Source organism: Apium graveolens, chromosome 11 (assembly GCF_009905375.1).
Source record: "Apium graveolens cultivar Ventura chromosome 11, ASM990537v1, whole genome shotgun sequence".
In the NCBI taxonomy this organism is placed as follows: Eukaryota; Viridiplantae; Streptophyta; class Magnoliopsida; order Apiales; family Apiaceae; genus Apium; species Apium graveolens.
The window spans coordinates 10689753-10704903 of NC_133657.1; the positions used below are offsets into that span (position 1 = coordinate 10689753).

Here is a 15151-nt window from a genome sequence, read left to right on the forward strand (position 1 = left end):
TGACACCACAGCTATAGTAAAGCCGATTCCAAAATTACAAGACAAATGCAGATTGATCACTATTCACTACTAACTAGCAAGTCTACTAAGGATTAACCGGAGGTGGATTGACCAGAACTGGAGGTGGAGGAGCAGTATCAGTATCTGGCGGAGGAGCATTCGTCGTTGCTGGAACCAACGGAGACGCCTGGGGTGGCGGAGTGGAAGCTGTAAGGTGGCAAGAAAGATCATCATCAACATCAGAACTACAATTGTGTGACTTTCTGTGACGAAAATGCTGGTATCCTAGGACAAGACCAGTGATGATAATAGCTGTGAGCAGGAATAGGAAGATCTTTGTTGCTTTCCCCACATAACACATTGTTTCTTAATTTGTACTAAGATTTTGGGGTCACTGAGAGTTTGAGAGTGTAATGTGGCTTTAGGAAGAAAAGGTTGTGAATTATGTATGTCTTGGGGCAACAAGGGACCAACTCCCAAGTTGGGGTAGGGATGCCAACGTGTCACGGAACCAAGTTCGTTTCGATTTTTAGAGAGAAAAATTGGAATTCGAAAATAACTGAACAAAATAACTTATATGATCCTGTATTATAGATATTCCAAAACTTGTTAAAAATCAATTCCCCACCGTTGATTTGTCACCTGCGTACTTGGTAACATTTCTGATAATAGTACAAGACTCTATGTGTGAAAATATTGGCACACGGATCAAAAGTTGCTTTGTGTTAATTTTTGACACCACTGTTTTGAATACAAAGTGGTTGCGTGTGTTATTTTGAACTTCTCTGTGCTTATATCAGTTATTAGAAAAAACGTAAAAACATGATGTAAAGATGTAACTAGGAACAAAATAACAGGACAGAAATAAATAATTGTATCGCTATTTGTTGTTTTTACATTTATGAGAAATTCACAGGCCACTGGTTATCTTAAAATTATCCATGTCGATCATCTCTTTCACCACAAACTACATGGCTTCACTCAAAGATTCAAAACCACACGTTTGTTACACTAATATTCACACAGGCCACATGCACACCCAATATAGCTTCAATGAAATACTACAAGCCTTCAACAACAATCACATTCACAAATAATCAGCTTAGATTTTTCTTTCTATATTCAACACGTTATTTCCATGGCTTCTTCCTTCTATTGCTTCAGAATATATTGCGATGCCATTTTACTTCTTAAACATGTTAAAAGATTTGCACTCCAACCGCTGAGGTATATCAATTGGTGCTATGTCAAACATCATATATTTGAAACTAGTTAGTGTACCAGGAAAGTCTCGACTCCGCCATCCTAGATTTCTCCAATCAACACACCCAACATTTGAGAAAATCGAGCCACCAACTGCACAAGACTTTGCTCCTACTCTGATATTCAGAACCCATAAAACAGTCGAAAAAATTCAAGCTACTACGACTGAGGTCTCCAGCACTGAACAAGAGGTAAACAGTTTTTATTTTGTTGAGTTAAAGCTAAAACAAGATAAAATTATGAGGGACAGATGCTTAAAAGAGAAGATGATGAACTGCAAGCATAATCATGATTTAATTGTGGTTTTAACTTTTACTTTATAATTTTTTGGGGAAAAAGTTGTGGAAAACTAATATCACTCTATCCAATGCTTTCTGGGAGAATCCAAGGAGTAAGACAGAAGTTACAAGGACGAGCAGAATATCATTAGAATTGGTCCAAACAATCACTGTAAATATAATTTGGTTCATGTTAGGCAGATGACCCACAGGGCATTTGGCTCACATTACTATGCTGCCATCTAAAGATAAGAAAGCAATAGACAACGCTAAGCCATCTATAAAAGGAGACATAATACAATACATAAAACATCAAACCTTATATTCATTCTCTATATCTCTTTCCAAATATGCAGACTCCAACACCCCTTCATGACGAGGAAAAGATGTTAGTGAACTATGTGCCAATCTACGTGATGCTCCAGGTCAGTTCCTGAATGTTACTACTATAACCATGCGATGAATACATACTTGCACACTGCTTATTTATTTATGTCATTTATGTTAAATTTTCATGGCGACAACAGCTAGATATCATTTCAAGTGACAATGTTTTACAAGATAAAGCTGGTTTAGAGCGACAGCTAATGCAGCTGAAAGAAGCAAGTGTTGATGGGATCATGGTGGATGTCTGGTGGGGATTGGTGGAATCCAAAGGTTCTAAGCAGTATGATTGGAGTGCTTATAAAAGCTTGTTTCAACTTGTTCAACAGTGCGGTCTGAAGTCGCAAGTTGTCATGTCCTTTCACCAATGTGGGGGGAATATTGGTGATACAGTTAATATCCCGCTTCCCCAGTGGGTGCTTGACGTTGGAAAAACAGATCCCGACATCTTCTATACTAATCGAGCAGGTAACAGAAATACAGAGTACCTCACACTTGGTGTGGACAATCTACCTCTCTTTGAGGGTCGAACTGCAGTGGAGGTAGTATTTCTTTTGGACTTGTATTTTACTTTATTACTTTTAAAGTATAGGCAGCATATAACTTTATACTTCAACCTACGTCATAGTTTATTTGAAGCATACTGATAATGACTTTTCTACTGCTAGATAAATATCTAGTACTGATAAATATGATTTATTGAGATCTGTAGATTTACAGTGACTTCATGAAGAGCTTTCGCGAGAACATGGAGGACTATTTGCAAGCTGAACACTTTACAGACATTGAAGTAGGACTAGGTCCTGCAGGAGAGCTCAGATATCCCTCTTATCCAGAAAACCAGGGATGGGTTTTTCCTGGTATTGGGGAATTTCAGGTGCGACCACACACAGATAATAATAACAGCACCCACCCACCCCCCACCCCCCGGTAACTCTATTAAAAAATATCTTCCAATTTTAAAATTGACGAACTATACTCTCCATATTGCAGTGCTATGACAAATATCTTAAAGCAGATTTTAAGGAAGAAGCAATGAAGGAAGGGAATCCTGAATGGGAATTACCAGATAATGCAGGAGAATATAATGACAAACCTGGATCAACAGAATTCTTTGGATCGGCAGAGTACTCAACTGCAAAAGGAAAGTTTTTCTTGACCTGGTATTCTAATAATTTGCTGAAACACGGTGATCAGATCCTTGATGAAGCCAACAAAGCTTTCCTGGGATGGAGTGTGAAATTAGCAGCTAAGGTAAATCATAAATGACCAAAGAAAACATTATACCTTTCACCATCATATGTGACTAGAATAGATATAACTCTACTCCAAAATAGGTATCCGGAATCCACTGGTGGTATAAAGATGACAGTCATGCTGCGGAGCTAAGTGCAGGATTTTACAACATGAACAACAGAGACGGCTACCGACCAATAGCAAGGATGCTGTCCAGACATTACGCTATTCTAAATTTTACATGTCTTGAAATGAGGGACTCTGAACAGCCTGAAAATGCTAAATGTGGACCGCAAGAGCTTGTTCGACAGGTTGAGATATCAACACAATAAGCTTGTTTAACTATAGTTCCAACGGAAAACTTCAATTAGTGTCAGAATTTCACTGCAGTCTGCAAATGTGTCTTTAATAAGCCTTCATTCAACACTATTAAAAGCCAGGCTTTTGCTATCATTGTATTCTGATGTGTTAGTAACATATGTTTTTCCATATAATGTTTAAAACAGTGGCAGCTGATGCTCTGACATGTGATTCATGTAGGCCTTGAGTGGTGGCTGGACAGAGAACATTGAAGTTGCTGGAGAGAATGCGCTCCCACGATATGATCGCACCGCCTATAATCAAATTCTTCTTAACTGCAGGCCGAATGGTGTAAGCAAAGATGTGCCACCAAATTTAAAGCTGACTGCTTTCACATACCTACGTTTGTCTGATGAGCTACTGCAAAGGAAGAATTTCAATCTATTCAAAACCTTTGTAAGAAAATTGCATGCTGATCAGGTACTCAATATTTAACTCCACTAGAACATAATATTTGCTCTCAGAGGTAGTAAAATCTCTTAGAAAATTGTGAATCTTACCACATTATTTTCCAGAATTACTGTCCAGATGTAAGAAAATATGGAAAGGTCGTCCCATTGGAGAGGTCCAAACCAGAAGTACAAATCGAGGATCTTTTAAAAGCATCTGAAACAATTCAGCTGTTTCCATTTGATAAGGAAACTGACATGAGTCTTGGTGGCCCACTTGCTGACTACTGGGGCGGTCTTGTTGAGAAGATTGCTTCTATTTTATCTAAGACACGACTGTGGGGAAAAAAAGGTGACTCGTAATTTTCAAGAGAAGCTGTGAGCATCAAGTCACTAATAAGTAATAATGCTAATAACAGCCAACAGCAGTCCACGGCTCCGATCATGGGAAAATGTCTCTTATTTGATGGTGAACCAAATTTCAGTCAGCCCATGTCTATGTTATATGAAATCCTCAGATGTATGCAAAATGAGAATGTTCATTTAATGGAATGTTCCTTATCCTTCTGTGCGCCTGGTGTTTGCCAATTAATTCTCCCATCATATCTTTCAATTTGTATTCTCCTTCATCAGGAGCTGAAATATAAAAGTGCACTTGCTTTAAACACATAACTGATTTTAAAAAATTGGTCACCAGTAATCGCCACAAGTACAAGATCCATATTTGAAGTGGTGATATCTACGGATATCCCTCATAATAATCTCCCTGCCAGTGAGCTTAGAGATCAGTTTGGCCACTGTGTGGCAATCATCACATGTTCGAAGATTCTTTTTAATCCTGATAGGGGTTCCCGGAACTGTATTGATCATAGCAAAAGCGATAGCTAATCTTTCACTATGTTCCCAGAGCATCTTTTCCTTAATTTCTTCTTCAACATTATAAAACACTGAACTTAGATCAGGTTTATATCCCGCCAACCTGAGTTGCATGGATAACTCTTTCAACTTGGCATATATTTCGACTGTTTGCCTGTTAGATTTGTCCCCGACCATGAACCTGTAAAAAACCTTATTTACCTCTACAAAACTACATCCTGGTTCCTTCTGTAGTTTTTTTTCTCTTACCGTGGATCTCACCCTTTCTACATCATCCCATTTTTTCTTGATAGCATAGATATTTGACAAAGCGATGTAGCTAGACACGTCATTTGGATTCATCTCAATAATTTTATGGGCTGAAATCTCAGCTAGTTCAATATTTTTATAGATCCTGCAAGCAGAAAGAAGTGCAACCCACATATCACTGGTTGGTTGAACTTCAATCTTCTGGATCAGTTGATATGCTTCATTTAAATACCCAGCTCGTCCGAGAAGATCTATCATGCACGAATAATGAGATTGTAAAGGCTCACAATTATACTCTTTTCCCATGCTATAAAAAATTTCTTTACCCTCACTGACCAACCCAGAATGACTGCACGCTGACAAAACTGAAGCGAACACACCCTCATCTGGAATAATGCTTCCCTTCATTTCGTGAAAGGTAGACAAAGCCTCCTTTCCTTTTCCACAAAGCCCGTATGCTGTGATCATAGCACTCCAAGAAACCATATTTTTGTTAGGCATCTCGTTAAAAACAAATTCTGAGCATAACATATTCCCACATTTAGAATACATGTCAATGAGCGCAGTTCCCACCATCACATTTGTTCCAAATCCTAGCTTACTAATAACTGCATGAAGGGATATTCCAAATTGCAAGGCTGTAATTTCAGCACAAGCGCCAAGCACAGACACAAGAGTAACTTGATCAGGTAAGCCATATTCTACAAACATTCTACAGAAAAGACTTAGGCTTCCAAAAGAATCTTCATTTTTCACATAACCAGAAATCATTGAATTCCACGACACAATGTCTTTTTGCGTGAACTCATCAAACAACTTAATCGCCGTCCCCATCAAATTACAACTACAATACATTTCAATGAGAGAGTTCACCACGAAAACGTTATAACATACCAAGTTATTGCATATAACATAGCCATGAACTGCCCTCCCTAGTTCCAATGCCGCTAAATTCACGCAAGCTGAAAGTACACCAAGAATAGTGGTACAATCAGCAATAACCCCACTAGTCCCCATCCTCCTAAAAACTACTAAAGCCTCTCTCGACGCACCATTCTTTACCAAATTCGAAATCAACGAATTCCACGAAGTCAAATCCCTCTTAGGCATTCTATCAAACACAACTCTCACTCTATCAATATCCCCAAACTTACCATACATAGCTAACAAAGAATTACCAACATAAACATCCTCCTCAAACCCATTAACAACCAGCTCACAATGCACTTTTCTACCAATTTCAACAAGACCCAAATCACCACAAGCCTTAAGAACAAAAGGGTAAGTAAAATTATCAAACTTTTGACCAAAAAACAACATATCACGATATAAAGACAAGGCCTTAAAAGAACCATTGTTACAAGAATAACCTCTAATCATAGAATTGCACAAGAATGAATTTTTAACCAAGATTTGATCAAATATAACATGGGCTTCAGCCATTTTGCCACAAACAGCATAAAAAGCTGAGATTTTGGTGAATAGATATGTGTTTTGTGTGAGAATAGCAGAAGTGAGCAAATGGGCATGGAGTTGTTGGCCTTGTTTTAGAAATTTGGAGTTGGTTAGAGATTTTAAAATGGAACCACATTGTAGAGATGTGAGTTTTTGGTTGAGAAATATAGGGGTTTTAAAGTGAGAGAACTTGAGAGGAGCATTCATCTAGATAGTGGAGTTGAGTTGAGGATGTTTGTGAGTTGTGTAAACAACATAAGCTGTGTTGCTTAGGAGATGTTTGCAGTTGAGAGGTGGAAATCTTGGCGGGTTAACTGGTCAGGGTCTTGCGTTGTTTACTCTGTTTCAATTGCCAAATTTAGAGGGAAATGTTATTTTCCGATCAGGTTTTTTATTTTTATTTCCCGAGCAAAAATTTAATAAACATTCTCGAAAAGATTAAGATGAGGATAATTTGATAAATTCACATTTAATTGCTCTGAAAATAAAATAAATATTATGAAAAAAACATTTGTCAATTTATGTTGGGAAAAAACTATCAAATTTATTATTCCAATTCATTATGTGTTAAGAAAAGACAATTAGGTGTGTTTATTTCGACATGATCGAACCGACTTAATTCAATCCTTTTTTCGGTAATTTAAATCGATTAATTTGGTTGAGTAAAGAAAAATTAAAATGAATTGAATTAATAAATAGGATGAGTTCTATATATTATATTGTATATAATAAATATTATATACAATTAAACATTATTTCGTGCGGGTACATTTGATTTACAATATGATATACATTAATAAAATTGTAATATTAAACAAATTTAAATGCTGATATTATAATTATAAATTATACATATATATTTATTTATTTAAATTTTTGAAATTAGTGATAATATATAATATTGAAACTATATTTATAAAATCATTCAACAATTCAAAATAATACATGATGGTTAGGTTTGAGTTACGAATTTTTATTTTACAATTTTCATTAAAATGATTCAAATCAATTTAATAGGGTCGAATTGTAAAAATATCTCTAACCTTGCCAACCACATTCCCTTTTCTGGTAAATAGAGACTTCATTAATAATATTGGACTTGCAATTTTTTGAAGGACTTACAATTTTTTGAAGGGCCTAAGCCACACAACCATCTATGGGCTAGACCCCAACTTCAACCAAGTCCCATAAGCTCAAAGTTCAAGAACCCTAACCACTTAAAATGAATCACCATCATCAAGTTTAGGACATGAATAACATCATTATTGAACATGGTAAGAAAAAAAAATTAAATTAGGACACTTGCTTAAACTCATACTTAGACTCGTGATTAATTAAAACTAATTAAACTAAACAAACGTAAAAAAAGATTTAAAATCAAAATGCAAAGTCTGAAGAAGCCCTTGCACTTCGACTCTTCCTCTCCCGTTCAATTATTCATCTGCCCTCATGTCTTGGAAACCGGCTCCATAGAATACCATTTGCATCTCATGCCCACCCACATTCACAATACCTTCATCATTCTCATGCACTCTTGCTTCATCCTCATCATCAAATGTCAACAACACCAACATTTTCTTCATCAGCTTCCATCATCAAGTCATCATACTCATCCTCTGTGAGTGCTCCAAAGTCACCATGACAAGGGGCTAAACTCATATCCATCATCCAAATCTCCTTCACAAGCTCAAACATCATTCTTACAGCACAAATCTAATGCGATTGTAACCTCATGATGGGTTAAGTACATTGCAAGCATGTCCTCAAAAGCACTCACCACATTAACCCTCAAGATCAAGTTTGGTTCCTTTTTGCATTGCTCCAACTGCTGAATGAGACCCTTATTGTTTGAATCCGGGAACTAGCTTCAGTCATCCCATTCCTTGACACCATTTGAATTTATCAGTCTCTAAAATAATCATGTTTTCATCTTCCAAAGAGCACCTCTGAGACCTACCCCCAATGACCAAAGCTCATTCACTGTCTTGGTTCTGTTTCGGATCACTCCTGAATATATTTTGATGATATTGCCTCTATGATCACGTAACACAACACCCAAACCAGAGTCATTGTCATTAAGAAGTTTGTGATCCAAAGTAAATGCATGAACATTAACTTTGACATAGTTAGTTGAAGATCAAAACCAAACTTTCTCAATGAAGAAGGGGGTAAAAGATTGTTATGCTATGTGCTTGGAGAGGGTTTTTTGAATAAAATGAAATAGTTGGAGTGATGTAGTGAGAATAATGATCGGAATAGCGTATATATGTTGAAGATAGGCTATTCATGTTCCAAGAGTCACTACACCATAGAATGACTATGGTAACCACAAAAATTTATTGCCTTATGCGCTATTTATGTTGCAGTAGAATTTATGGCAACGAATATGCAAATTTTTGGCGTTGTATCCGGTGGTGATGTAATAGAGGTCCTATAGTAATATTTTAAGCCATGTATTGCAACAATAATATATTATTGCAATAAACAATATTTAGCAACAAATTGTATTTTACAACAATGCAGTTAAATCATTGTAATGGCTGTTTTTGTCAGCAAAATAACCACCTTAAGGCAACATTATTTGGTCCAATTACAATGAAGTTTAAGGTAAAAATTGACAAATATTGAAATATTTTTGAACCAATTACAATATTTTATAGCTGAAGTAATTATTAATGGCAACATATTTGGATGCAATTGCAACACTATTTTTATAAAAAATAGTAGGATCTTATTGTAAATAAAGTAAACCAGGCATTTTTTATTCCACAAAACCAAGCAATATCATTCAAAGGTACCATGACCAATTCAAAAGCAGCTCTCGGGTTGTCCCGCCATCATCAAATAAACATCATAATTTAAGTCTCATAAAAAATGACAATAGCTTGCTAAACCAAATTCGCGAGTGAATTTAGTCGCATACATGAAGTCCTAGACCAAATTCGTGTTCGAATTTAAACAAAAGTAATTTAGCTAGCTAGCAAACTGCGGATAACTTAAACATAAAATATCAGTTGACCCCTGCAACTTCATCTCCATCTGCATCGCTTGCATATTCGTTCACTTCTTCTCCATCCTCCGAATCATCTTCATTTGCATCAACCTCAGCTGAACTTTGAGCTCATAGTTCTTCAACATCGATATTCAGACCAGGATTAGTTCACCAAGTTTTTCAAAGATCTTCCTTGGATTTTTCTGCATTTTTTCCTCCATTGCAGCAACTAATTTTTCAGTCATTTTTTTCACTACTTCTTTCAGTTCTGTAGAATCTGTATTGACCTCCTTTGTCAATTTTTTCGTTGTCTTCCTTATTACACCACTCCCTCCAACAAGTCAGTAGGTCCATGAAATGCAAGATCATGGTCTGTCATCTCCTCATCCTCATCAGTTGCTTCTTCGGGACTTTTACCATTTTTCTTTGCCTACGTACAAAATTGATCAATAAACATTAGTTCAAGTTGAATATAATTACTCCTTGTAAAATTTATGAAGAAACATAAAAGTGCTAATTATGAACAAAAATATTTGTAAAATTGGTCGAAAAATAAGCTCAAAGCGCCATGTGATAAGCGCGCTTTTATAAAAAGAGTGCAAGAGATAAAAAATGCATAAACAATAAATTTAACATTTTATAAGCAAATCATGTTGTCATAAAACATGTTAATGATTACCAGATTCAAACTCAAGGCACAAATACGAAGTAATAGTAACAAAAAAAGATAGAGAATCAATTACAAGCCCTGTAGATTGGTTCTGGTCTTCTCAACATTTGACAACTTAATATAACTTAAAATCATCATCAGGCTCTTTTTGAAGATTTTTAAAATCTTTATCCTTGCTATCCTCAAATCTTTATCGACTAATTTTCTGCATTGTATCATTCGTGTGTTTAGATATCTGTTTATATTTTTGTATCGTATCATTCATGTATTATCTATCTATTGGCTGACAAAGGTTTTAGGGCTTTGTTATGACTTATTTCCTTAAAAACTACCCAACAGTCCAGTCAACGGCACACACAAATATATGTCTGAAATAGAGATATCTATGTTGTCATAAAAAATGTTAATGATGCAATAGGAGTAAAATTTATGCAAAAACATGAAAGTGCTAATTATGAACAAAAAATTTGTAAAATTGGTCAAGAAATATAAAAGTGCTATTTTACCCTCAATTTATGGCCTTTGCGGGTTTTTGGATAAATTACCTTCTTTGTTTCTTGTGCACGTGCTTCTTTACCAATTTTCTAGAACATAAGAAAATGATATTAGTTTTCTTACAATAAATAAATAAAGGGAATGGTAAACAACAAATATGGGTATAACATACCATTTCATTACGAATCTGAGCAAAACTAGTACGCCCAGCAGTATGCATATCGGTCACGTTCTTTCAATTTATTTAATTTATCTCCGCTTTTTTCTTGACTGATTCATCACTCCAGTACTTGAGAAGCACCTTAAACTGTTCCACTGGAATAATTGTAGGCCTGCTTTTCATCCTTTCAGCGTCATTATCATATTTGATAGAACATGCTCTCTTAACACGAGATTTGTATACCCTCCAATCATCAACAAGGCTCCTAATTACCCGATCATTGCCTTCCTCAGGAATTATATACTTTGTCTAACAAGGTAAATTAAAATATTAAGACTTCTAAATAAATTATAAAACAACTTGTGTATATATTTTTCTAAAATACTCTACAAGTGAGTGAAAAACAATTAAGGTAATTTTTTCCTTGATATATTCCCACCATCCTTCTTTTATTGCTTCAGGAACTGCAGACCAATTAACATAATCAAGTGGTATGTACAGCCTTGCTATCGTCCCAACGAAACTGCTTAATTCAGTAATTACATCATTTTTCTTTAACACGGGCTGAAGGTCACGATTTAAATGAATAACTGGCCTTTTATCGAGTCTCCTTGTGAAAATATGATTCATCTTTGTAGGTCATCGGCGTGCGAAGAGAAAGATCTCTTTTTTATGACTTCCACTCTTGTACTTTTGGCACTGGATTCACCTACAGAAGTAGCCACAAATAGTTATGCGTATTCCTCGTGTAAAAAAAAAGACCACTACCTACTATTTAAAACAAACCTATTTCAAAGACACTATCCACAAAAGTTTGGATGTTATTTCCTTCAAAATTATCATCAACATCGACACGCCTTTGCTCCGCTTTTTTTTTATGTTTATGCATTTCAATAAATGCTTCCATCGTACAAATCCCTTCATTGGCAGTAGGCCTTTGTAACTGTGTAAGATCAAGAGGAAGTGGTGGGGGAGCTGACAGTGGCGGCGGAGGTGGTAATATTTTTGTATCAATAGCCTTGCATAAAATACTAAAAAAAATAAAGCAGACATTAATTTTTTAAAGCACAATTTTTAGAAAAAAAAACTGAAACAAGACCATTTCAGATGCATATGTTTTAAATATATTCTCACTTGAAGGAATCAAATTAAATAAAATAAATTCATATACCTCTGTTTTCCCTACAACTTGATTTACTGAACATGAACGAGTTCTTGGTCTGATGGCGACATTGTTCACCTTTTTAAGCTTTTTGACTTTCTTTTTTGGCTAAATAATCAAAAAAGGGTTAACACATTTTCCACAAACTTAAACTATAAGAGTATGAAAAATATATATCTCAGGAATAACATTTTCGTCTTCACTTATACTATCATTTCCAGAAACATAAGCACGATCAAATTCAGCTTCTGACCAAGGATCTGCAACTTTTTTCTTTGCTTTAGTTTTGTATTTCCCAGCAACTTGAAGCTCAGCTGCCTTCTGCTTCAGTTTTAATAATTCAGCTTGTTTAGCATTTTCTTCTATTCTCCTTCTTCAATTTAGTCCATAGTCTGCAATCTCGTCTAAATCAAGCGCCAAATAATAAACTCACATTTAAACGGACAATAAAGTATACAATTTAATAACAAAATCAAGCTTTTTTAATTACCAAAAAATAGGAGAGAAAAAAATTACCTTTTGAATATCTTTCTTTCATCAATATTCACACATCGACTGATATTAGATACAGTTCCATGAGGCAGCTTAGCGTCCATGAATAATGTGCAAAAGCTTTCTTTTTCTTTTTTTGTCATGTCAAAAATTGTTGCCCTGTTTTCATAGCGATTGCTATCACCAATTTTAATGGGATGAAGAACCTTCCGAATAACTATTTCTTGTAAATCTTTTCGGGCACTGACATGGTCTTTCGTCTTTTCACCAATATTCAACAAAGTTCCTATTATTTTATCACAAATGTTTCTTTTATATGCATGACGTCAAGATTATGTCTAATTAAATTATCTCTCCAATATAATAATTGAAAGAATATAGAATTCTTTTTAAATTGACAATTTGCACCCCTTTTCTTTTTCCTTGCATCTCCTTTTCCAAAATAATATTCAAAACCATGCAATAATTCTTTAACATCCTTTCCAGATAACAAAAGGGGACAAACATCTGTTTCAACCTTACCGTTAAATCTTTTAGTATCAAACTTATGCCTGTGGTTATGAGGTAGCAATTTTCTGTGGTTCATATAGCAGACTTTACGACTATGCTTCAAATACAAGGAAGACGTACAATAATGGCAATTAGGATAACCTAATATACCTTTGGTGCTCTAACCCGATAAAATCGCATAACCTGGAAAATCACTAATGATCCAGAGGAGAGTCGAATGCAGCATAAATATTTTATCAGCAAAGGCATCATAAGTTTCTAAACCTACTTCCCATAGTTCTTTCAACTCGGAGATGAGTGGATGCATATATACATCTATATCATTACCAGGGTACACGGGTCCTGGGACTATCGCTGAAAGAATTAAATTCTCAGGTTTCATAATCAACCAAGGAAGAAGATTATAATTCACTAGAAAAATTGGCCAAGTGCTGTGATTTATATTCATCGATTGATAAGGATTAATCCCGTCTGCCGCTAAACCCAACCTGATATTTCGAGGGTCCGCTGTAAAATTTGGATGGTTAGCATCCATCGACTTCCATCCCTCTGCATCAACCGAATGTCTTAACTTTCCATCTTTTGCTCTTCGTACTGCATGCCATGTCATAAGATTAGAATAGTCTTTACACATGAACAAACGCTGGAGTCTTGGTTTCAATGGGAAGTATCATAAGACTTTTGCAGGGACGTTGACTTTTTTTCTTTTAAGTCAGGAGAAACAGGTGCATCAGTCTTTTTCTTTGGGAGTTTCCATCTTGAAACTCCACAAAATTTGCATTTTGTTAAATTTATATTTTCCTTTCAATATAACATGCGATCGTTAGGACAAGCATGTATTTTTTGATAATCAAGATCTAAATTTCGAATCATATTTTTCGCCAAATTAAAAGAAGAAGGCAGATTTACATTGGGAAATGCCTCCTTTATCAACTTTATAATACTGCTAAAGACACCCTCGATAAAACTATGAGTACACTTTAATAAGTAAAGTTTCACTATAAAACTTAAGAGAGTAAAGTTTCCACACCTGGGATACAAAGGTTGTTTCCCTTCCTCAACGAGCTTATAAAAACATTTTTTCGCAGCATTCATTCCATTCCTAACTCTACTTTCATCACGAATCATTTTATCAAAATCATCACCTAGGCCCAAACCATTGTCACAATCCCTCTAATGAATAACGTTTCTAAACTTAGGGGTTGACACTTCATACATCCAGTTACAGAATGATGGTCATGGACCGTTACCAACGAGATGATCATATACGTCATCTTGAGAAAACCAGAAAAGATTACTACACTCTTTGCAAGACGTCATAGTTCAGATCCTACGCCAAAATTATCAAAAGCATTTTGCATAAAATCTATAACCCCATTACTATAGGCCTCACTGTACTTTGGAAGCGAAACCCAAGTCATATCGCAAATTCACAAACCTATGTTCTACACAGAGAAACAAACATAGAAAAACATCATTTTCATTCCTAACTTATAAACATTCATAAACAAAGTATTAATTACTATTCTTTTTCAAAAATGAAAAATCTACAGCCGAATACAAACACAAGGCAAAACACAATGGACACCCTAAACTTGAATATAATCATAAAATCATGAACTAAACATTAATTTATTTGAAACCCCCAAATCGATACTAAGTACTCATAAAAAATCATTAACAAAGCAAACATAAATAAATATTTGCCCCAATTAAACATAGTCCTGCTCAAATTAAAAACAACGTAAAGACGAATAACTAAAAGCAAAATCAAAGAAGAACAAGATTAAACTAAAAGCAAAAAAAAATGAACATGCATACTCGATTAAACTGTATTTTGAGACCATAAAACAAGGTTAAACGCACAAAATATACTCGATTAAACACACAAAATATACTCGATTAAACCCCAAACTTATAATCGATCGAAAAGAAGAACAAGAATATGTCGAGGCTTTACCTGATTTGTAGCTTTCAAGCTTCTTCCAGCTTGATTTTGTCTTCTTCGAACTTCAATCGATTGGAGTTTCAGGCTTCGTCTTCTTCAAGCTTCTCTCTCATGCGGCGGTGTGTTTGTGTCTGTGTTTGTCTGAGCATCTGTTTTTAGTTTTTAGTTTTTTTTGTTTTCTTTTTTGTTTAATACTTTTTGGTAAGCCAGGCAAAAAAATCCCGCTTATAGT

The 15151-nt window shown here is 35.2% G+C and overlaps 2 protein-coding genes and 1 long non-coding RNA gene across 3 annotated transcripts; 1 reads left to right on the forward strand and 2 right to left on the reverse strand.

Annotated features, from left to right (window-relative positions):
• Window positions 1-844: 844 nt before the first annotated feature.
• Window positions 845-1939, reverse strand: LOC141697268 (uncharacterized). The gene is made up of 2 exons (XR_012564659.1): window positions 1860-1939; window positions 845-1443 (listed from the first exon to the last, which is right to left on the reverse strand). It is a non-coding gene; the product is annotated as an uncharacterized LOC141697268 (long non-coding RNA).
• LOC141697267 (beta-amylase) lies at window positions 1245-4477 on the forward strand. Its single transcript, XM_074501556.1, has 8 exons — window positions 1245-1454; window positions 1898-1966; window positions 2069-2467; window positions 2638-2802; window positions 2919-3179; window positions 3263-3472; window positions 3702-3941; window positions 4037-4477. Exons 1-8 carry the CDS (start codon window positions 1245-1247, stop codon window positions 4271-4273), a joined length of 1791 nt encoding a protein of 596 aa, XP_074357657.1. The 3' UTR covers window positions 4274-4477.
• LOC141697266 (putative pentatricopeptide repeat-containing protein At3g11460, mitochondrial) lies at window positions 4239-6821 on the reverse strand. Its single transcript, XM_074501555.1, has one exon. It carries the CDS (start codon window positions 6695-6697, stop codon window positions 4601-4603), a length of 2097 nt encoding a protein of 698 aa, XP_074357656.1. The 5' UTR covers window positions 6698-6821; the 3' UTR covers window positions 4239-4600.
• Between the last annotated feature and the right edge of the window lie 8330 nt (window positions 6822-15151).